General features: G+C 38.8%; 1 protein-coding gene across 3 annotated transcripts in view; it reads right to left on the minus strand.

Annotated features, from left to right (window-relative positions):
• BEGAIN (brain enriched guanylate kinase associated) overlaps positions 1–22672 on the minus strand; it is a 174166-nt gene extending 151494 nt beyond the window's left edge. Inside the window, exons 1-2 of one of the 3 annotated variants that reach the window (XM_062627922.1) lie at positions 22564–22672; positions 19773–19902 (exon numbers count right to left, since the gene is read on the minus strand). In XM_062627922.1, coding sequence (XP_062483906.1) covers positions 19773–19820 — 48 coding nt within the window. In that variant the 5' untranslated portion in view covers positions 19821–19902; positions 22564–22672. Of the gene's footprint in view, positions 1–19772; positions 19907–22563 lie in introns of those variants that run through there. The other 2 variants (XM_062627923.1, XM_062627925.1) reach the window with 2 other exon arrangements.
• Positions 22673–24245: the final 1573 nt, after the last annotated feature.

Below are 24245 nucleotides of genomic sequence, written 5' to 3' on the forward strand. Positions count from 1 at the left end.
GGCCGACATCAGGACCTGAGCTGTAGACAGGTTAGGAGACACCTAAGGTAGTCAGGACGATTAAGAACTAATGGTGCCCCTGGCCCGTGACTGCTCACCAGCGGCTGTCACTGTTTTGTTTCATCTGCTAGCTTACAGGCAGTCCCAGTTTCCTTGTTGCAAGACTATGATTCAGCTCTGAGTTTCCAGAAATAGGATGTGTCTGGTACTTTCTGTGAGCTAGCAGCGCAGCGCAGCATAGCAAGCCATGCAAAGGTCTGGCTGGCTGCTGTAGAAATAAGTGGTTGTGAACCAGTTTTTGAATCCTCAATAGCTGCTCATTTTAACCGTGTTCCAACAGCAGGTTTTTGTTACTACAGTTATCTGGGGAATAGCTGTTCTTTGGGGGAAATGTCTCTATTTTCAACAGAACAAGTGTTGCGGTACAAGCAGGCCTAGTATTTATTCTTCATTTTCTTTTTTTAAAATGCTCTTGCTATCCAAGCAGGGAGCAGGAGGCAGACACTGCCATATCACTGATTATTCTTGCCCAACTACCATCAAATATTAATGCAAACAGCTCATAAGCTCAACAGATACAGATGCACATTTGAATAATTTTAGTTTGTCTTTGCAGGTATTGAATTTACTGTCAGAAATTAAGAACTGTTGGCCAACAGTACCAGAACAGAAGGCTTTACAGAATATAGTCTGTGAGCTAGCTGTTCAGCAATAGGTATTCCAATGCTGTTGTATCCAGCTCACTTGAGTTTTTTTAATGTTAAGGTCTGAACAAGTTCTGGAATATACTTTTGGTAGTGAAAATGAAACAAATTTACTTGTAGATCCAGTGGTGGTTTCAGGGATGGGAGACACAGGGGCATCAGTTTCAGGGATGGGCGGCACAGGGGTGGGAGACACAGTGGCAGTGACAAGATAGCCGTCTTGTCCTGCTGACGAGATGGATATCTTCTACAGCACATGGCTGCTGTGCTCCTAAAATCTTCTGTCCTTTCTAGGTACTGAATAAGTTTTGTGCAACATGGAAAAAAAGACTTGAAGGCTTTTCCACCAAGGCTGATTTTCAGAAATGGGAAAGCTTCATTTAAACTTGATCTGTGCCTACTTATTCTTGGGAAGTCAGCATTTTTGAAATTTCACAAGCATCCTCTCAAGAGTATTACATAGGTGCATAAATACACTACTGTAGTTTCCAAATCAGAAAAAGGAGTAAATTATCCTTTATTTACTCTCTGTAGTTCAACAGCAATGGCATCTTAAAACAAATGCATCTGCTTCCTAATACCAAATTGTATTTGTCCCCCTGAGACCCCAGTCTCAACTGACTATTATGAACTACCCTCTCAGTAAGAATTTCCAATCAGTTTTACCTCTACTTTTTAATGGTTTTCCCCATATTTTTCTTGCTTGCTTATGGAAATATCATGGGAGACTGTTTTAAAGCCAAGATTTATGGCATCTGCTGCTTCTTCCTTATCCACATAATGTGTTTTCCTGTCATCTAAAACTCCTGGCACTGAAGAATTTCATCTGAGAAGGTCAAATTTAAGCCCCTTTGTAAAGAGGAAGTTATGGAGACAAATATCTGAGCTACTCTGTGAAAATACAATTTTTTAGAGCTTTATGGAAAAATACGTATTTTATAAATATAAAACAGCTTCCCAAATGGGGTCCTGCTTCTCCTTATCAGACCTGAGGTCAAAGCTGGAGGTTCCTAATATTCTGAAACATGAGTCATGATGTTTGGGCAGGTAGGCTTCATTTCTGAAGCCCACAATTAGTATAAACTCCTCCAATCTATCCTGTAACTCATAAAACTATCTGTTCTTGAAATTTGTTGGTCTCAGAGTTTTAATGCTGCAGTTTCTGGTGTGGGACTAAAACCCACAGACCACCAAGCCTAAACAGAAAACACTATTTCAAGTGCAACTTTGGCGGAGTAATGTAATACTGATTCCCTATTTTCTGTTCGCAAAGTGCATGCTGTGCTAAGTTCATATTAAGAACTGAACTTTTATTTTACTCAGGTCAGATATTAGAGCATGGTGGGGAGGGGAATAAGGTTACATCTATATTTCTATTAATTGCATGAAGTACGTCAGTGAACAGAATTTTGAGCTGAAACCTTAGAATGAGGGGGGCAAAAATATGAGTCACCAATGAAAAATAAATCGGAGCAGCATCTGGCTCTGGGCAGTGCCTTGCACTTGAGCCTTCTTTTGGTAGAATTCCAAGATTTTCGCTATGTTGGCCAGACAAAATATCTAAGTTACTTATTGCATACATCTGTGTGAGAGAGTCTTCTTGTGTGCTGAGGTCTTCTTGTGTGATACAGCAAAGTCATGCTATGGCAGGGGGAAGAAAATAAAAATCATAAGCATGGCAAACACAGGCTGCTGGCTGAAGGAAGAAATGAAAAATGGGTTGAAACACCTCTAAATCTTTTGTCATAAATTATACAGAAAGACTTTCAGACCAAACCTGGGCCAGAGAAAAAGAGCTATTGATCTTTTCTATCTCTTGCTTTTTAACTTCCCTTGTCTGGCTCTGCAGTTTTAGGTATATCTGCTGATGACAATTGTTATAAGCCTGTTGTAGCTTCCATTACTCTGAAAGTACCATTCCTTTCTAAAGGCACCAAAGATGGAGAATGAAATTGAGAAGTGATTTTCAAACTCAAAGGAGAAAAGTCATATTAACAAAATCACTGGAAAAGGAACACTAAACATTTTTGGTTGCCAATAGGTTGTTTTCCTGTAGCTGGTGCCAAGAGATATCAAAATCAATGTGAATTGTATTCTTTCAGTATTTTTCTCTGACTGAGTAGTTGCCCCTCTGAAGGCAAATAGTAGATTTGGCTGGAAAGTTGTTTTGTGTTTTGATTGGAGCCCTGAATCCTGTGCAGAAATTCACTATTATGATAATGTCTGTTCCTTTATCCAAAATCTCCTTCCTGACACCCTTACTGCTCCCCTTCTTCTCTATAAATGGGGGGTCAGGGAAGGAAGATGATCCAAGTACAAACCCTAGCTTCAAAAATTGCAGGCTTTATGGTGAGGCGCCTAATTTCATTGAAAACACATTCTTTTTATTGCAAAGCAGCTCAGACCATGTTTATTTTATCCTGTCTTGAATAAATAGCTTACTCTTTTAAGACTGGCTTATAGATGTCTATGCACTGTAAAGATTTTGATCCAATTTGTATTTGATGAGCTGAGAAGCTGTAAATGACCATATGCGTCATCTTGGGAACATTGTAGCTTTACTCACTGTGTTTGACTAGATGAAGGATCCATTAGTGACCCAACGGAGGTGTTTTAGAGAAGGCAAGGAAAATTCTCTAAACACCATCTGCTCATACTGCTGCTTGTAAAGTGATGCCACATCTGCTATTCTAAAAATGTTAGGCTGATATCTTCTACAGCACATGGCTGCCGCGCTCCTCTTAGCAGTGGAAAAAGGAGTCAATGCCACAGTATGTCTCCATTTATTTATTTATATTATTATGTCTCTAAACTGGAGAGACATCAATTTGATAGATGGACCACTCGGTGGATAAAGAATTGCCTGGATGGCCACATGAAGAGACTTGGGGTCAATGGCTCCATATCCAGCTGGAGACTTAACAAGTGGTGTCCTTCGGGGTTGGGTCAGTGTTGGGACAGATCCAGTTCGACATCCTTGTTGGCTACACTGATAGTGGGATTGAGTGCACCCTCAGCAAGTTTGCTGATGACACTAAGTTATGTGGTTTGGTTGATCTGCTGTAGGGAAGGAATGCCATCCAGAGGGACCTTGACACACTTGTGAGGTGGGCTGATGCCAACCTCATGAAGTTTAACCATGCCAAGTGCAAGGTCCAACACCTGGGTCAGAGCAATCCCAGGCACAGCTACAGGTTGGGCAGAGAAGAGATTCAGAGCAGCCCTGCGGAGAAGGACTTGGGGGTGTTGGTTGATGACAAAATGAACATGAGCCAGCTTCAGTGTCCACTGGCAGCCCAAAAAGCCAACCATATCCTGGGCTGCATCAAAAGGAGCGTGACCAGCAGCTCAAAGGAGGTGATCCGTGCCCCTCTACTCCGCTCTCAGGAGACCCCATTTGGAGTACTGTGTGCGTTTCTAGTGTTCTCAATATAAAAAAGACATAGAGCTGTTGGAGCAAGTCCAGAGGAGGTCCATGAACATGATAAGGGGCTGGAGCACCTCCCATACAAAGACAGGCTAAGAAAGTTGGGGTTATTTAGCATGGAAAATAGAAGGCTGCGTGGAGACCTCATAGCAGCTTTCCAATATCAGAAGGAGGCCTACAAGGATGCTGGAGAGGGACTCTTCATTAGGGACTGTAGTGATAGGACAAAGGGTAATGGGTTCAGACTCAAACAGGGGAAGTTCAGGTTGGATATAAGGAAGAAGTTCTTTACTGGGAGTGTGGTGAGGCACTGGCATGGGTTGCCCAGGGAAGTTGTGAATGCTCCATCTCTGGCAGTGTTCAAGGCCAGGTTGGACAGAGCCTTGGGTGAGATGGTTTAGTTTGAGGTGTCTCTGCCCATGGCAGGGGGGTTGGAACTAGATGGTCCTTTCCAATCCTAACTATTCTATGATTCTATGATTACTGGGACAAGAGGTGTTAACTATAGATGAAATTGCAGATGGCCTTCTTCGCTTCCCATATCGTTTGACTGTAACATAAATGTCACAAACAAAATGAAGGAAAGGATTCAGCTATCTGTATTTAGCTGATGAAGCTGGGTAAATACTTAGACTGTTAGTCTTTGCTGAGCTCCATCTTGTCGCAGATTGCCTGCTGCATGCTTCAAACTTAACATGAGGATTAAATGATTGAGGAGATATTTATGATAGCTTCATCAGTGGAAAATTAGGTTTGTCTTTGATTTTGGATGTAGTGAGGTCAGAAAGTGCTACCATTTCTTTTAGCCATCAGAGTTTACAGCTTAGAGTATGTGGCTGCTTAACACCTATGAGGTGTTAGAAAGCTAATTTGCTTACTCTGGAAGTTCCAAGTGTACACGTCTGCATACATTTGCAATAGTGCTTATTATTACTGTACCCAGAGTGACAATTTCATAATAGTGGTGTATAAGTTAGAAAAAGAGTCATTGTTTGCATCAGAAAGAGAGAGGTTATAGAGATGAAACAAGAATCCTTGGAAATACTGAGGAACTGCACCCCAGTTGACTAAAAATATAGCACTGGGTGTCTATACCCGAGTTCAATTGTTTTGACCTGTGATTTTATACAGTATTACCAGACACAAAGCCTGCTTTCAGGGATGTGCAGATGAAGAAAAAATATCAGAGAGAAGTTATGTTTTATGTTGCTAGCTGCTCAGTGGCTATGCTCATTGTGTATGATAAGAAGTTTAGTAAATCTTAAAATTGATGGGTTTATGTGATGTCTCTAAACAGTGAAAAGAAGGGACTGATATCTTCTTTCAATCAAATCCCAATCGTTGGTAAAGGAACTAAGTCATGTATTTACTATCTGTTCTGACAAAACATTTTTAGATTACTGACAGCCTGATGGTCACCTTCAATTTGCAAAACAGAGGGGAGCAAAATCAAAGCAATGTCAAGCAGGGTAGCATGCCAAGAGAGGCGCCAGGATGCCAGGAAAGGTGGCCATGTGGCATTTCCCATTCCTATATGAGACTCATATAAGGCCTTAACGATATAATGTGTCACATATATGTTATTTGCTAAAGAATCGAAGCATCTAATATAGTTCTTCTTAACCTTCCTCTGGTTATCTTGAGCTTCATTATTTCTGCTATTGAAGGTAGTTCTACATTGTCCTGACTGCTTGAAAGAGCAAGAGCAGACCAGAAAACAGGACACTGGAAGGCTTTTTAGGCCTTTGTTGCGCTACTGGCTTGATCACTGACGTGGCCAACTCACTTCATCTCTCTGCACTTTTCTTTTGGTGTCACCTCTTACTATTTTTTTTTTTTTTGCATATTTCATGTGTGAGTCAGTGAAATGATACTTTTCAATATCATATATTTGAACCCAGATCTTACTTATAAACATCACTGTGCTGTAAATGGAAATTAAAGATTTGGTAGCCATTCAAGAACAAAGGAATTGCCTTTTTTACAGCATGGTAGCAAGCTAGAAGTGCTGAAAGACGACTGAGAGCCTTATTGTATAAAAGAACTTTGAACAAAAGCAACAAAAATCACCATCTTGTCTGCTTTTTCAGCAATATTCTGTTAGAACTCATGTGCCCTAGAAACTGAGTTTCTTTAAAAATGAAAGATTAGTTGCTTTTTCTACTGCAATGGCATTCTGCCACAGCCTTTTCAGGACAGGTTCCTTCATGCCTGGAAAGTTCAGGTCTGTGAAGCAATAGTTTCTAACGATGCCTCTCCTAATGCAGTCTTCTTGCAAGAAAGCCTGTAATGAACAGCAAGAATTCTTATTCATGACAGATAGCAGAAAAAAACAAAAATTAGTATTACAATCCATATTTGAGTTAAAGTTTATGGCCCTTCAACAGGATATCTATAGGGTTCCTTACGAATTAAATGGCCTATCTGGATTAGATACATACATCATCAGGATTTGAATCTTCTCGATATCCTATATAAAAGTCTACACTGTTCATATTTCTCCTTTACAACAGTTATTGTAATATTAATTTCTTTAGTGCAAAATGAAAAAGGGTGTTATTCTAGTTTGGGCTTCACTTGTCTGCGGGGACCATAGAAATGAAATATTTTGAGGCATATGTTGCTTTAAATCAGAGAAAGAATGAATACTTTGTTTTCAGATAGTTTTGCTAAGTTTACTGGAGGAAATTGCATTGCTCATATAGAGCCAAAGTTTGGACTAAATAACACAGGAGGCATCATGACTGCATCAGTAACTCTTCAGGTGAGACAAGACAGGTGGCTCTAGCATCAGCCTGAGCTAGGTGATGACACTAGTGCAATTCATTTGAGAGACGAAGGACAGATGGAGATGTGAGACAAGCACGGATGCAGTCAGCATGGTAGCTGCAGATATAGAAGAAACCTTGAAACTGGTGCCAAACCAAGCTGAGAATCCCACCTATTGTTTTGCCATGCAGACACATCACTCTGGGGTCAGAAAGAGTCTGTGGTCATACAATGATGCTGTTTAGGAAATAAGCAATTGTTGTTGTCTTTACCTTCACTGGTGCAGTTTTACGTGGATGAGGCTAAATTATTCTTAGACACAGCTCCATAAGCATGGTTAGTTCTGTGGAGCAAGGCCATGTCTCTGCCCTCTCACCACCTGCCTCTTTCAGGCAGCATATTTTATAGCATCTGAAGTCTTAACTTCCAAAATGTTTGGTAGAAGTACCATTATAGCAATCCAACTTTGTTTTTTAAGACATCCTCTGCACCAAATTGGAATATTGTATTTCTAGCAGCTCAGAGGGAATATTGCAGCTTAGCAAGTCATTTGTGTTGACCAGGCTTGACCTTGCTTATTTTGCATGATGAGATAAAGGCATGGCCTTAGGTGACAAATGCACAATTCCTTAGGATATGTCTGCATATGATTGCAATGATGAGGTCAGTAATTAAGTGCTTCTAAGATCTCTTGCACACAAAATATTTACTACTGATAGTTTCTTATAAAATGGAAAGATACAGCTCTTCTAAGAAAGATACAGGACTGCTTTCCTGTGATTGAGAAAAATCGATGTCTAATATTGTGTTATATGTTCTCTTGTGCAGGCAAAGGTAGATATGTAATGATGAGAACTTGTTGCAATGTTGATCCTCATTCACGCATGACTAAATTTAGCTGAAATATAATAGGTTGATTCAAATCTCAAGATGTTTCAGACATACTCAGTTCTGAAGTCAAGTCTCCTGTATGTTTATCTAAGAATTAATTTTTTACCTATATTTCCTCCTGGAACAATAGCAGCGCTATCAAAGCCTTTCCTGAAGGCATCGGTTACATGAAGTGAATGTATTTAGGATAAAACGTAATGCAAAAGACACAGGTGAGTCTCCTCTCATCCTTGGCTTTCTTTGAAACACACCCTGGATCTGAAAAAAATACGTATTGTTTAGCCCTATCCACTTTTTCTCTGTGTCAATCCGTCTTTTAACAGATTCTGACAAGCATGTCTTCCTAGTTCTGAGAATTTTTCCATCGTGTACAACTGTTTACATGCATTTTTCAGCCTTCTGAACTGGTCCTTCCATTTCAGGCTGAAAATATAACATAGTCTTAAGTGATGCACCCTGCTCTGCATTGGTGTAGGTTCAGAGGATTGCTTTCACCTAGTTAAATCAATTTGCTTTCCTGATTATTTATCCAGTGACTCCAAATTTAGATCAATACATAGAAATGAGAAACAATTTCAACCTGCTAGCTAGATTACTAAAATATTTAGACCATAGCAATGTCATATTCATGGTACTTTGTAACTGCTTTATACCTGTAAGAATTCCCTTTAACTTCAGTCACTAAATGGAGCGTCCTTTTTGATCCTGCTTGCTATCTGGAAATTCCTCTGTATAGATCTACAGTGAAAGTGGTTTCTCTGTGAGATTTCATTTCAGTGGCAGCTGTTTGCAAACTAATAAATACTTGCTTCTGAAATGTCCCTGAATATTCTGACCACTTCTCAGGAGTCTGAAAGTTGAAAAATCACTTTAGTGGGTCTAGATCCTCAAAGTCTAGATCACTTTAGTGGGTCTAGATCCTCAAATGCAGTGCACACAATTGTGGACATCTCAGGGTTCTTCAGGAAATGTGACAGGAGCCAATGTCACATCATTTCTCTTCTAAGTCACATTTTTCGATTAGGTTCAGCCTTCTTAACCTCAAAGCATGTTCTTTCATGCTCTTCCAGATGTGTGATGATACCTCTGCTATCCTGGTTTTATGTTTAAGTCAATGCAACCAGAGCCATTTCTTTCTCCCAAAGATTATCTTCTGCATATGAAAAATAACTTGACAACCTAACATGAAACAACTTTAGGCAATGTTCTATATGTGTATTCAAAGGAACATTACATAACCAAGTGTTTTTTAAATCTTTACAATAATGCCACTCAAGACTGTGCAGTTACCCTTTTGCTTCTTACTCAGCATGCTTTAGGTAAGGACTTGCACAAAACAAACTGCATTAAAGATTTTTGCATGCAGGAAACATGAATCTGTAGATGTGGTTGAATGTGTTTTGCTTTTGTTTTTTCCCCTGCCACTCCTTTCTTCACTCATCTTGAGCTCTTCAGTCTGAGACGTTATTTGTTGAGCTAAAGTGCTTAGTAACTAATGCATTTAATTTAAATTACTAGATTTAGAGCAGGCTGATGCTTAAATTGGGAGTAGGCTGATTCTTATATTAACTGAGTGGAATTACAGAGCACTCGGCAGTGTTTAGTCGTTTAGGATTCAATCGGTTGGATGTTCCAATCTGTACAGTATGAGCAAGTCCACTGGAAAAGATGGTCTGACAGATGGCTAATTGAAATGTGAAAAAAAGTGTATCCTGTCATGGATTTACGCTGGAGCCTCCTGACCCCTTTACAGGACAGCTTCCATTGTGGAGCTGTGACATGACACAATGTGCTAATTCTCTCAGTGTTTCATTATCTTTCACTTCTTCTCCCTCCAGCCATCTTTGATAGGTGATAATCAAAACATCCAAGGACATCCTATAAAATCCTAAGCTTGGGTTGCTGAGTACTGAATGAAATTATTATGACTGTGATATTCTCCCCCTTGCTATAGTCCTCTGTGAAAATAGACAACTTTTCATTTCTATGTTTTTAAACTTGAATAGACATTCAAAAGAATAATGCAGCTGTAGCAGCTCCCATTTTAGCAACATCTATGTACGTTTCTATAGTCTTATATAATAGTTCCTGGACCTTTATTGTTTTAGCAAGATTACAGCTACTACTCTGGAGACAAAATACCATAATGTATCAGCTCAATGTCTGGCAGCTCAGGATTTCTGAAAATGCCAGGAAAAGAACAAAAATTTCTCTTTACCTTAATCCACAGGTGTAAATACCTCTCCCTCAACCAACCAAAAGATAAGAAAAAAATTAAAACCATAAATATTTGTAAACAGACCATAGAAGAAAATTTCAGTCTTTTTTTTTTTTTATTCTTTTTCATTTCTTAGGTTCGGTTGGTTGGCTGGGGTTTTCTGTTTGTTTGCTTGGGGTTTTTTGTTGTTTGGGTTTTTTTTCTTTTGTTTTTGCTGTTTTTTTTGTTTTTTTTTCTGCAGAGGGGTTCAGAAAAATCAGTAATAAAATTATCAATCTAGATGTAATAACTTCAGGGACAAAAACCTTAGCAACATTTTCAGGATGTCAAAACTCCCTCTGCTACTTAAACATACTAACTGAGTATGCCCATTCAATAGAGAAAGACCTGAGCAAGCTCTAAACTAGTGAGCTTAACTACCTGAATAGTCTATCACAGTACTCTCTTCACTCTTTTCTGAGGGTGCCTTGGCTGCTTATATTGAGCTGTCCTGATTCTCTCTATATATGCTTCATTATAGGGCTGAATATCTTTCTTGTTTGATCTCGTAAAGTCTTCCTTTTAGACACCCAACTAAAAGGACTAGGGAGTTGTATCCTATCTTTCCTTCTTCCCATGCTTTCTAGAGATGGTTTCTTGAGTTACTTAAAAAAACCCTCCACATTTTTTCCACCTTGGATAAAAATTTAGGTACATGGTAAGAGCCCACCCAGAAAGACAGAAACACTTCTCAAATAGTCACATTAATGCGCAAGTACTTGTCACACACAGAAAAAATGATTTGAGAGAGAGCTCACCATGCTTGTACTTCTAGGCAGAGATGCAGATTTTGTGGCTGGCATTTCTTTGCTTTGGGAAATCATGCTTTCTACAGGTAGGCCAGATCTTCTGCATGAGGCTTCATTATCAAGTGACCTGAGAGAGGGGCTTGTATCCAGGGACAAAGATTTCTCTAATTTGCGTGGTTGTGCTCCAGCCACAATGTCATCGCTTCTCAGACTCTCTACTTCTTCATGGGTTTTCCCATCTAGAATGTTCTCTTTCCAGATTTCAGGAGACTTTATCTTAATATGCAAGTCATCTAAACTTCTCACACTGGATGGAAAGGTATTTTTCAGTTTAGCAGCTCGGTATGCCCTCAGGCTCATGGGATCAAGCACTCTGAAAGTAACTTCATTAATAAATTGAGAGAATTTGAGTTTAGCTTCTATTTTCTCTTCTACAACAGACAATGAACTTGATGATCCTTGACTCACCAAGCTCAAATCAGATGTGGAGGAACTGCTTTTCTTCTGAGTCTTCTGCTTCTGGAGCTTTTGGCTTGCATTTCCCACTTCTGCTGGATATAGGGAAGAATGTTCCAGTCCATGGGGTTTTTCACTCCCTTTCTGACAGGGCTTTGATCGATGGGGTCGATAGCCTTCATCCTTATTTTTGCTTTTAACAAAGCTTTTACCTTCTGACCTTGAACTGCCCTGTAAATCAAAGCTATCCTCACTGGAGCTACAGCGTTTTGAGTAACTGTTCATTGTCAGATCTCCAGAAACTTTCCTGTCTGCATCAGTTCCTACTTTTGATACACATGGAGTGGTGGATGCACTGCATGCCCTTTCTTCAGTCACCCTGCCAACACCCTGTTGCTTTGCTGGTCTTCCAGGCACAGTGCCCTCTGGCTTAACAGGGGAAATGGAGCCCTTTGACAGGGACTCCATTTATTTTTGTGTCAGCATGTCAGCTGGCATCAGTGGAAGTGGCATTCCCATAAATCCTTCTCTATCTTGTAAGACAACAACCATGGCTTTGAAAGGCATAACAGTGCAGCCACACATTTATCCCATATGCATCCCAAATTATGCATATGTTTCATAATTAGATCAATAGCACATTCTCATCATTTTAATTAGCCATACTAATGAACAAAATCTATAGGACACGAAGATTTTCCAGGGTATTGAGTGCTTAGTGATGAGCATGGGCTTTCATTGATCCAAAGCAGCATATGATACATTCCTGTCTGTTGAACTGGAAACCGAGCTACCATGATGTAGATCAATATTCACTAAGTAAAGTCTGGAGTAGTTCTGTTTCAGGGCTTTTTAAAATCCAATAGTCGAGAAGGTCACACTAAAATTTCCTAATGTTACTAGTGTTTGCTATTCTATTAGAAAGCTTAGTGATAGATCTGGTAGACACAAAGAGGCAAAAGCTAATGTGGTTCTCACTTTCTACCTGCTTATTCTTGCCATAATCATAATTCTAAAATAATTTATAATATTTGAATCCAAACTGAGGTGCAATATTTCAGCATTGTAAATGAGTCTGGAGTAGTAATGATGGGTTCTTCCAGTACTTTGCATGTGAAGCACTTCCCATTCTTTGCTGCCTTTATAGACAAGCAAGTCTGAATTATGAAGTGCAGAATTTCTACTTTTGCTTTGTATATTTGAGAACCTGAAGGCTAGTTTAAGTGAGGTTAAGGGCTACAGTCTGAATTTATAATCAAAATGAATGTTTGGAGTGTCTTGATGATGTGCTGGCACAGAAACTGATCAGAGAATGAATTGACTGAAACTCAAAAGTTGTTTTTTTTTCACCTCCTTACTTTAGCATAAGGGTGAAGTAAGTTGCTTAACCATTTTTGTCTGGAGAAACAGACTCTGCTTTCATCACTGTCATTGCCACCACCATGGTTTTCTGACTGATGAAATGCAGCAGGAGAAGAAAGAAAAGAGAATCAAAAGCAGAAGCCTGAGTGACTTCCCTTAAACAATGGGGTGGGGTGACCTAAGTAAGATTGCTAGAAGGGATTGAGGTGAGGAGAAGCAAGCAAGGAAGTAGGAGAAGGTGGCAAGGGGGGGGGGGGGGGGGAAATTGATAGAAGAGCACATTTAATTGTATTGTACATAGCTTACAGGTCATTGGCAGCTTGGGTTGAAATGCAGTTCCATGAGCTTTTGAAGCAGACATTGTATTTAGGTCCCTGGTTAAACTTACTTTTCCCACTGCACAGAATTTATTGTCTCCATGTTGGTAATTCCAGGACTCATTTAAATCATAGTTCATAAAAGCTGCTGAAGTGTTGCAAATCTCTGAAATTAACATAGTAAATGCATTAATTTTGCAAATAACAGGGGTACAAGAAGATCCTTTTAACACATCAGAAATCAATTGCTTTTACTGGAATTACTTTCTGAAATTATTCCATATTTTCTACGGGACTGTGCCATTCCATTGCATGTTACAAACATTATCCTGATCACAGAGTGGCTTAAAATGAATAAATCCTGTTCACACTCTCTTGTTTTAGATGGTTTAGATGTATTTATTCCTCTGTCACTTGAATGTGAAAGGTGACAGTTTAAAGGACTGGCTAATGCTTTCTATTGTCAACACAAAGATTATCATGACCTTTTCAATTCAGTCAGGGAGCAATACAACACTACTCTCTTCTTGTAAAACCAGAATTTAGGGCTTTTCAGTATATTCTAATGCAGACTTATGGTTACTTATTGAAGCAAACAGGATTCCCCAAATAGGTGGGGTATATGCTGATGCATCTTAAGTCTTTTGCTTTCCAGGATCCATTAGCACTTGGCAAAGTCTGAATTCTGCAATTTTAATGAACTTTATTAATATGTCAGTTTCAGAAACAGAGCAAGTGTCATTGCTGAGCCAAAATCTGTAATAGCTTGAACATATTTGGTGAAGAGCTTTTTTATTCATGAGAGATTGGGTTCATTTGTGCATGAACAAAGCTGTGTTAACTAGAAGCACAAATTCAACTCTCCACTGCATATATGCAAACTTTAACATGTGAATCTGACAGAAGTCAGTGTTACAGCCAAAAAAGTGGCTCATATCATTCTCTTCTATTGTTAGGAATGAGCCTATTTATTCTGAAATTATGTAATCTGTGCAGCAGGCAAATGTAATTTAAAAAAAAAAAAACAGGAAATACAACAGGTTGCAGATTATCGGTAATCTAGGTAAGGTATATAGCACCGGTGGGTTTTTTATAATGCTTATATTGCTGCTTCTCTTTCTTCAAATGATTTCTTCAGATGATTTTAATGACTTTAGACAAATGACATAGACCTATCAAATTATTAAGAAAAAGAAATTAAGCCATAGCTGCAAAATGATAAATAAATCATCTTACCTGAATGATACACATATTTTCATCAGTCTTTATCGGAATAGATGTTTTCAAAGTTTATACTAACTATTCAGTGGTTTGTTTAAATAAATTCACAAAAATATTCTCTAGACACTATCTGAATCACAGAAATTATTTCCTCTAGTCATATATTCAAATAGAGAAGCTGAATGTCAAACCAAAATGTGCTTAAGAATCTGGATGTTTGAGACTCTGAATTCTTTCATAATTTTTGATGTTCATGATTTATTTTCCATTATGTTGAGACTTACTTTTTAAAGTGTTACAGTTATTTTACCGTGTATATCTAAATCTCTTTGAAGACACTGCTGATTGAAAGAATTTCTCCTTCCAGTGCAGGCAAGTATGTCTGTGAATAGCAATGCGTTACTGCAGTAGTTTGGGCTGTACTCTTGGAATAAATACCTTCAGACATCACAAATTCTTCTGCTAGTTCTTGCTTTAAAATGCCTCTGTTAAGTGAATGTTCGACTGATTTCGAAGTTCTTCCAAAACTGTCATATTAACATTAAAATAAAAGAAAAACTTATGCATTAAATTTGCTCTACTTTAGAATGGTGGGGACAAGCAATTCGTGGAATAATACAGGAATAATACAAGAATAATTGGAAAAATGCCCATGCAGATCAATTTAAAACTGTCTGACCTAGCTGACAGACTTCACTGTAAATAAGATGTCCTTTCTTAGCAGCTCCACCATTACTTTCTCCTGTAGTCAACATTAACTGTCCTTAAAAAATTAGGGAAGGACTGTCTTTTTCTCTGCATTGGTACACAATCTTTCTTAATAAGACCTTGATCAAAGTGCCACCCCCTGATACTTTTAAGGCTCCCATAGTGATAATTTGGAAGTGAACGATTTCTAGAGACTCAGGTGAATCCAGTTTGTAATTTTGTATAGTTTTAGTGTAATGGCTAAGATAGAATCATAGGATCAGCTAGGTTGGAAAAGACATTTAAGATCACAGAGTTGAACCGTTACCCCAGAATAGATGTTCTATTTCATTTTATTATTAATATAATAATATAAACAGAACATTACTGGTTCTTCCCTGCCAAATTAACCGTTGAATCTGAAACATTTAGAACAGAATGATAGGTAAGATCACAGCTTAAGTGGAACTTTCATAATGATGCAGTATTTCATTTGACAAAATTGAAGCATTCAGGAACTTGTCTTAGAAACTTGTTACTTAGGAAAACACATGAAAATTTTTCTAATGGTTATTTTAACCTTATTTATATTCAAAGTGACATTTTACATAGACGTCATTAGAAACCTACATATTTTGTGTAAAAATGGAGCCTAACAGAGTTACTTTACCTGCAAACATCACTTGATGCTATGTAATGTCTCTATAGACCAGATCTGAAGATCTAAAATTGAAAGCTGAGGTTTTGTGGAATTAAGAAGAAAAAGAAAGTTATATTAGTTCCCCCTTCCCTTTTAAATAATATCCCTGGGTTTTCAACTTCAGGAGAGTTCAATATTTTGCTAATAGTATCAAAAGCAAATACAAGCCGTCTTGTATTTGCTGCAGTAGGTTGTCATGACAACTGGAAGTTTCTTTGTACACAGCTCTGAAAGATATGATTACTTTGTGGTCAAAGCAGACAACATTCAACAGTTCTAGTACAAAAGTGTGCAAAGTTTCTATATCTAAAATTATAATTTTTGATACATTAATCATAGAATCATAGAATAGTTAGGGTTGAAAGGGACCTTCAATGGTCATACAGTCCAACCCCCATATTAATGATAACATATCCAGCAGATTATGTGCATTAAAAATAATAAAGAAGCCTAAGGGTTTTCAACATTTTGAAATTCATAAGAAAATTTTAGCTTATTAATGAAAAAAAGTGTAAATCTGATTTTAAACAGTACTGGAGTTTATATGATTTCCAAATAAGGTTGGTTCCAGAGCCTTTTGTAGTCAGTGAGTAGACTCCAAGATTTTTGATCAATAATTATGCTGTTTGTGCTGTTCTTGTTGCAGCAAAGGGTAAGTTTTTTTCCATCATAATGAGGTGTATTTCCTGTAAGCGATTTTGTTTCTACCTCTCAGTCAGCCTTTCAGCTGCTCAGAAATACTGCCTAAGCATCAGAGCCAAACCCACCGGAACTAGTAGGAACTTCATTTCAAAGTTCTCAGTTTGCTCTACGGATGTGTATATCCTTCAGCATATAGTCCATTCTCAAAATAGCTATATCCTAACTCTTCTAATCTCTATTATTTTGCAGGTATATTCTTTCCTCCTGCTTTTAATAAAAATTTTGTCACACATTATCTAGTGCTCTTTGCACTTAATTCAGTTCATTTTGGAGTGTTTTATGGAACCTTTCTGTTTTACAATTAAATTTTCTTTTCAGAACAAATCATTTCAAAAGGTCAGGAAATATAGCCAGGTTTGCCTGTAGTCATTTTACCTCACTAGGTTCCACTTGAAAGTCTTGCAGTCCTAAGGAAAATTGCAGCAGATATTTGCTTTGACTCTGTAAGATCCAGCTGTTGTCAGGACTAGTAGAATGAAAGTTCAGTTCCTTTATTATAATCAGTGACTGTTAATGGGAACAAGATAAAAATCTTAAAATGAGTTTTTCCTTTCTCTATCAGTTGCTGGTAGCACAGTATCACATAATGACAAACAGAAAATTGGACAATTATTGTCACCATTAAATCAATCTGGATTCTTTACAAATAGTAGGTGTTATTGGCATGAAAGGGACATGAAAATGTGCTATGGTCTTACAGACCAGAGACACTGGGGAAACTCATGCTTCTGTGCAGGAATCTCCATGGTGAACAATGTCTCCATCTGACGTTGAATCTAAATCTAAAGGATCTAAATTCCTTTAAATTCTCATAAATCTACCTCTCCACCATGATGAAGAAAACATTTATCTGTTTTACAACTAAAAGGTGACCAAACATAATGCAAGAAATCACTGTGCCATATTTCTTGCAAACAATCACAAGTCTGATTTGTTTAATTTATAGCTGAACACTAGACAGAGCTGTGGTAAACATGTAAGTGCTGAGCATTAGAGGAGAGATGTTTTATAGCATAAATACTGCACAACCCTGAAAACATTCCCTGTTCTTTGACAAATGCTACATCTGCAGTAAAATGCTCTGACCACAGGACCCATGTCTTGGAAGGCAGATGCAGGGACTGTGAGAATGAAGACCCTGGGCCCACTGTAGGAGAGGATCTGGTTCAAGACCATCTTAAGAACCTGAACATACACAAGTCCATGGGACCTGATGAAATCCATCCACGGGTCCTCAAGGGGCTGGTGAATGAAGTTACTAAGCCACTGTACATCATATTTGAAAAATCATGGCAGTCAGGTGAAAAAGAGAAATATAACCCCCATTTTCAAGAAGGGGAAAATAGTTGACACAGGAAATTACAGAGCAGTCAGTCTCACCTCTGTGCCTGGCAAAATCTTGGAGGAGATTCTCCTGGAAGGCATGCTAAGGCACATGAAAAACAACAAGGTGCTTGGTGACAGCCAGCATGGCTTCACTAAGGAGAAATCCTGCCTGACCAATTTGGTGGCCTTCTATGATGGAGCTACAGAACTCATGGACAGGGGTAGAGCAGTTGATGTCATCTACCTGGACTTGTGCAAAGCGTTCGACACTGTCCCACACGACATCCTGGTCTCTAAATTGGAGAGACATCAATTTGATGGATGGACCACTCAGTGGATAAAGAACTGGCTGGATGGCCGCACACAAAGAGTTATGGTCAATGGCTCAATGTCAGGCTGGAGACCAGTAATGAGTGGTGTCCCTCAGCGATTGGTGTTGGGACTGGTCTTGCTCAACACCTTTGTTGGTGACATGGACAGTGGGATTGAGTGTGCCCTCAGCAAGTTTGCTGATGACACCAAGCCGTGTGGTTTGATTGATATGCTGGAGGGGAAGAATGCCATCTAGAGTGTGCTCGACATGCTTGTAAGGTGGGCTGATGCCAACCTCATGAAGTTTAACCATGCCAAGTGCAAGGTCCAACACCTGGGTTGGAGCAATCCCAGGCACAGCTACAGGTTGGTCAGAGAAGAGATTCAGAGCAGCACTGCAGAGAAGGACTTGGGGGTGTTGGTTGATGACAAAATGAACATGAGCCGGCTTCAGTGTCCACTGGCAGCCCAGAAAGCCAACCGTATCCTGGGCTGCATCAAAAGGAGCGTGACCAGCAGGTCGAAGGAGGTGATCCTGCCCCTCTACTCTGCTCTTGTGAGACCTCACCTGGAGTATTGTGTGCAGTTCTGGTGTCCTCAACATAAAAAGGACATGGAACTGTTGGAACAAGTCCAGAGAAGGGCCACGAGGATGATCAGGGGCCTGGAGCACCTCCTGTATGAAGACCGGCTGAGGAAGTTGGGGCTGTTCAGCCTGGAGAAGAGAAGGCTGTGTGGAGACCTCATAGCAGCCTTCCAGTATCTGAAGGGGGCCTATAAGGATGCTGGGGAGGGACTATTCATTAGGGACTGTAGTGATAGGACAAGGGCTAACGGGTTCAAACTTAAAGGGGGAAGTTTAGATTGGATATAAGGAAGAAGTTCTTTACTGTAAGGGTGGTGAGGCACTGGAATGGGTTGCCCAGGGAGGTTGTGAATGCTCCATCCCTGGCAGTGTTCAAGGCCAGACTGGACAAGGCCTTGGGTGATATGGTTTAGTGTGAGGTGTCCCTGCCCACGGCAGGGGTGTTGGAACTAGATGATCTTGAGGTCCTTCCCAACCCTAACTATTCCATGATTCTATAATTCTATGATTCTAAAACTTGAGCCAGCCACCCATTTAACATTCAAGCTTTATTTATGACTTCAAATATGAATTGAAATAAGGGAAGAGGAAAATGTAAATGCAAAATATTTTAATATACTGATTTTTAAATTATTTTCATACAACAGAACAAAAGAGTCCATCTGTTTGTCACAGGTTCATACTGCCTTCAGTGTCATACTGTCAGAGCACCTTCTATTATTGAACAAGCAGACAATTTAGCATCAGTTGTAAGCTGTTGACTGTTGTGTCATCTGCTGAAAATTGCAATGTGGACACATGTTGTTCTGTATATTTTTAAAGCTGCCAAAAAAATTATACTAGGCACTTGCAGCATTAGAAAATGACATTTGGTTACCCCTCATTCCCAAGGGACTTTCTCCTTTTCAGACTTCCATGAAAAGAAATTTTACACTTGCTGAGTAAAGCCAGAGAAATGAAGCCACAGAATGTGATATTTTTTCAAGGGTTTTAAGAGATCTCTTATTTATCCACAGTTCAGACAACGACCAGCCTTGAAGAGAGGAATGCAAAATGATATGGAGGCTGGTCTACAGGTAGGGAGCTGATTTGTGATCTAGTTAGGCTGAACTTCAGATCAAATGCACTATAGCATTTTCTCCATGTTAGAACCTCTTAGCACTAAAAGCTCATGATGCCAGCTGCCTGAGAAATTGTTGTCCTTATCGAAGAGAGATGTAGTTCCTAGCTAATGGAAAATGTTAGCATCTGCAAATAACAGTTTATTTATCAGATTAGTGTTTTGTGACCGACCGCAGCTGCATACCTTGACTGGGAATAAATCCTCAAAATGCCTTCTGTCCTCTGCCAACATCAGCTTTTTCTTGCTCAGCTTCTGCTTTAGCCAGTTGCTCCAGGAGCTCTTCTTCTCATGCTGTACCTTCTTTGTAGCCGTGCTGTAGGATGGGTAGAGCTGTAGGTCATTGCATTACACTAGCATTTGACTCTGGGTCCACTTCATTTTGTAGTCGCTTAGTGAAAAGACAGTGAAATAAATGGTCCTTCTGAGAATATACAGATGCAGAGTCGTAGTTTCTTTCACTGCTCTTTGAACATGTGTGTTTTAAGGAAAGTGTCAAATCCATTGATTCTATTCTTAAAACTGTGCTTCTTTGAAGTAGGATGGCAGTGTCATATGGCTTTCCAAAGTAGGTATACCATTTTCATCATTTTACTGCCTTTTCTCTCTTCCTATTTCCCAGCCCCTATATTATTATTATTATTATTATTATTATTATTTTTATTATTATGACCATCATAAGAATATTTAAGACCGTAGAGAGAAAAAGTGAGTGAAAGAATGCAATTAGTTTTTCATTCAAAATCAGACTTGGAATAAAAATAAAATACACACAAATACAAAAATAAAAATACAATTCCTTTTTCTCCAGGTGGAATGAGAATATTTCTCATCCACTGAATTCTGCTTTATTTTAAAACTCATGATATTTTTTTCACCAGTTTAGTTTCTTTTACTTCTCCATTCCTACTTTGATGCTGGATGTCACAGTCTGCAAAGCTTTGCTGTCTTAGAAGCCATATAATGTCCCTTTTTGATGTAATACCACCTTATTTTTGAATTAAGGCTACCTAAAGTCCATGCCAGTGATGCTTCCAGGAGTCTTGAAGAGATTTTTCAGTACAGCAGCATTTTTCTTGTCATCTTTTTTACATCTGTAGGAATATGTAATTCTACTAATTAAATGTTAAACATAGAGGACAGTTTAAGACCGGGAGGAAAGTCTTTGTCAAATGCATAAACCACAAAGGAATAAGATGTTGCTATGATATTCTCTTTTTTTTACCCTGGTCTCGTGAGCTTATCCAAATCACGAAATTCTGTGTTAGACTGATTTGTTCGAGAGCGTAATACAGAAATTCATACTTCAGAGGCAGTCAAACCCTTGGAGGTCTTGACTTCCGTAAGAACAATTGACCTGGACTAGGTTTCTGGGATTTCATTAGGATCATTCTTTTGGAAAATTAGGAAATCACAAAGGATAAGGAAGAAATGAGACTTTTCATCTAGGCGATGCTGTCTTCTTGATTATGAAGTCTCTGTTTTCCCCTTGGAGGCTTCCCAAATGCAGCCCTCTTCCCCCTCCTCCCCCTCCTACTCTGTCTCAAAAATAGTTACCAATGACTGCTTCCTCTTGTTGCTAAATAGTAATAGCTGTGGAAACGATCAAAGCTTGTTAGTGGTGTTACTACTCACTGATGTCTTCTTTAGTCTTGTGGGGATGGTCCCATAAGTTTTACTACTTACTGGCCTTGTTATAACTATCCTGTGTTTCCCTGAGACTTGGGGAAGGGCTGTGGGATGTCAGGCTAAACCTCTCCTTTATTGGCTTCTCATTTTTTTGGTAACTTCTTGACTTCTGTTGTCATGGGCTGGGGGATGGATAACTTGGGCAGGAGGAAAGTATTCTGTGGAAGCTAACAATTTGAGCTTTTGCTGCGTATTTTTTACCTACATAAGAAATTATGTTATTTGAAGGTTTAGGACATACTCGTGTTAAAAGTTTCCAGGATATCAGTACCGAAGCTGTAATGTCTAAGATGCAGCTACAATATAGTTTTGCTGCATGCTGTAAACCTGCGTGTTTGCAGAGTTGCATGTCATGGAAATTTTTGCTACGCAGCTAGGACTAAATGAGAAAAAAAAAATGTTTTTTTGCATATGGATATGTGTTTGTACACCAAATGTAAAGGTAGCCCTGTGGGCTGCTTGTTCCGAACTCCTTCTGCTATAACAATTGCAATTAAAACATAAAGCAAAATACTGCTATTTTTTCCCCTTCAGCTCCCATAGCCCCACCCCATTTTATTATATTAAAGAGACATGTTCAACTAAGCTGTTTAAATACTCTTGCAGAAAGCATGCTACAATACGTCTTGTTTGTTTTGGCAAATGGCATGCATTTATGTTGTTTCTCATGCAAACAATTATTTCATATGTACTCTGCTGGGTTTAACAATGATTAATGAATACTTTATGTAATTCTACGAGGTCATCAATAACAACTATTTTCCTTCGGAATCTAATACAAACCTGAGGTAGGTTTAATGTGCACAATTAGCTTTATTAATAATATTAATGCCACTATCTGACTTTTTCCTTTCTTAAAAGTAGAAATGATTTTGCTAATTTTATACTTAATGGACAGTAGCATATTCGGAATACATATTGCAATTCTGATGAGATCAGATATCCATGTTCCATGATGTGTATTATGAAATAAAAGATGCATAACTCATTTTAAAAGAATGTATTGTGACAGTAAATGATAAATCATTCCATTAGCTTTCTATCACTGCAGCTTTTGGAAGCTTTGTCTATATAATTTCCTGTCTTGTACCTTGATGTGTTAAATATTTCCTTTTTAAGACTGTAATGTCAGCCAAATGAAACAACAGAGCATGTTAATTCATGTTTAAAGCAGGCATTTAGTTGTCATCTTGCAGCACCAGTAATTCAATGCTGAAGACTTCTTTACTACCTGTTATCAATTTTAAATAAAAAACCAAACATGCAGTTAAGAAAAAGCAATACTTACTTGAGAAAGATTCTGCAAGGTCTGTTCCGCTACTCCACAGATTGAAATGATGGGAGCCAGATTTAGAAGTAGTGTATTAGGTACATGCTGCTTCAACAGTTACAGCTTTTCTATTTTTTTAACTGAAACATGGGATCGTTTTCTTTTAATGAAGCCAGCATAGAATGATATGCTGTCCATGTTGCTTGATAACATAAACTTGCAGAGCAAAGTCAAGCAATGGCAGAACAATTTACCAAGGGTCATTCACTATCAACTTACCAGTGCTTAACTGTGTAGTTATAAACTTTAACAGCACCAAGGAGGGTCATGGTATGTCACAAATGCAAGAAATTACTAGTTAATCACTCTCAATCTCAAGTGTACATGACTGAGTCAGTATTGGTTGTGAATATAAATAGAAAACTGGGTAGAGCCAAAATCTTTCAACTGAAACACCCACTGAATTCCCTTAAGAGGGGAAAAGGCTCTGATTACAATCAAAATGCAGTACCTGCTACTCTCCACCACTCTGGTGGCTGCATACTACTTCTAGAGCTCCAGACCCAAGAAAGGAATGTAAAGAACTGCTCTGCCCCAAAAAGGGTCACACAAATGTGAAAAACTAAGTATTCTGTTTTCCCTCTGATATTTGGGATACAAAATTTTAAGCATCACATTTGTGAATGTACACAAACAATTGCAACTATAAAGGCATGCAATTACTGTTATAAAATCACCCATATGTACCTACATATTTAATAATAAAACCATGCACACTTGTGGAGTTTTAGTGATATCACCATTTAAAGTATTTAAACATTTTTCTAAGAATTGTGCCTGTGTAGAACCCAACGCAAATGTGTATATCATGGTGCAATAGCCAATTATTTCTATAGTATTCCACTGCAGAGAAGAGACCATTCTTTAAATTTAGCCCTGGATTTCGAAACATTCTACTTTAAATTGTCTTTTCCCCAAGGATGCTTTTGGGTAGGGAGACATCTCTGATGTGTTTATCCATTGGTAAGTACTCTGAGTAGTCAGATTTTGGCTTATCCTGATTTGGCTTGTCCCAAAGACTGGACCTTTCATCTCCCACGTGAAGACAGAGGTGAACTGTGTTTTCACCCATATTCTGCATCATTAGCTTGCCAGCCTGAGGTGGGAGGTGACCAGTGGTTAGCCACACCTCTGTGCCTTGACTTAAAAAAAAAAAAAAGGTGTTGGGAAAAGGGAATGATAATTCATTGTGTTAAGTTATCGCACTGATGCAGTTGAATTTCTACCTGCATCCCAGAAAATAGTGGGCATGCTCAGGAGCTTCCCCTTACAGTTGGTCCTCATGAGCTGTCAGGAGATTTGGGTTTATTGGTCCCACTGAATTTTGAACATTGAACAATGCCCCAGACTTGGGTGTTCGAGGCAGATCTTCCCAGCAACCTAGGGGCAAACTCAACTGCAGCACCTCCCTTACTCCAGAGAAAAAACAACAGACCTTGATTCTTTAAATGCCTCTAGGCTGACACTGAACTTCAGCACTCATTGTTTCTAATAGCTGCAAGATACAGACATAGAGCAAAAGTTTCTAACTTACAGTGCATGGTAGCTTCAGTAGTAGATTGGTTCTCATGTAGCCATGGGACCTAGTAATTGCATCCCTGATTGTGTTCCCATTTGCTTTAACCACTGGTGGCATGGAA

The sequence above is a fragment of the Pezoporus occidentalis genome, unplaced genomic scaffold, assembly GCF_034315485.1.
Source record: "Pezoporus occidentalis ecotype Australia unplaced genomic scaffold, CSIRO_AGI_Poc_V1 ctg31, whole genome shotgun sequence".
Taxonomy (NCBI): domain Eukaryota; kingdom Metazoa; phylum Chordata; class Aves; order Psittaciformes; family Psittacidae; genus Pezoporus; species Pezoporus occidentalis.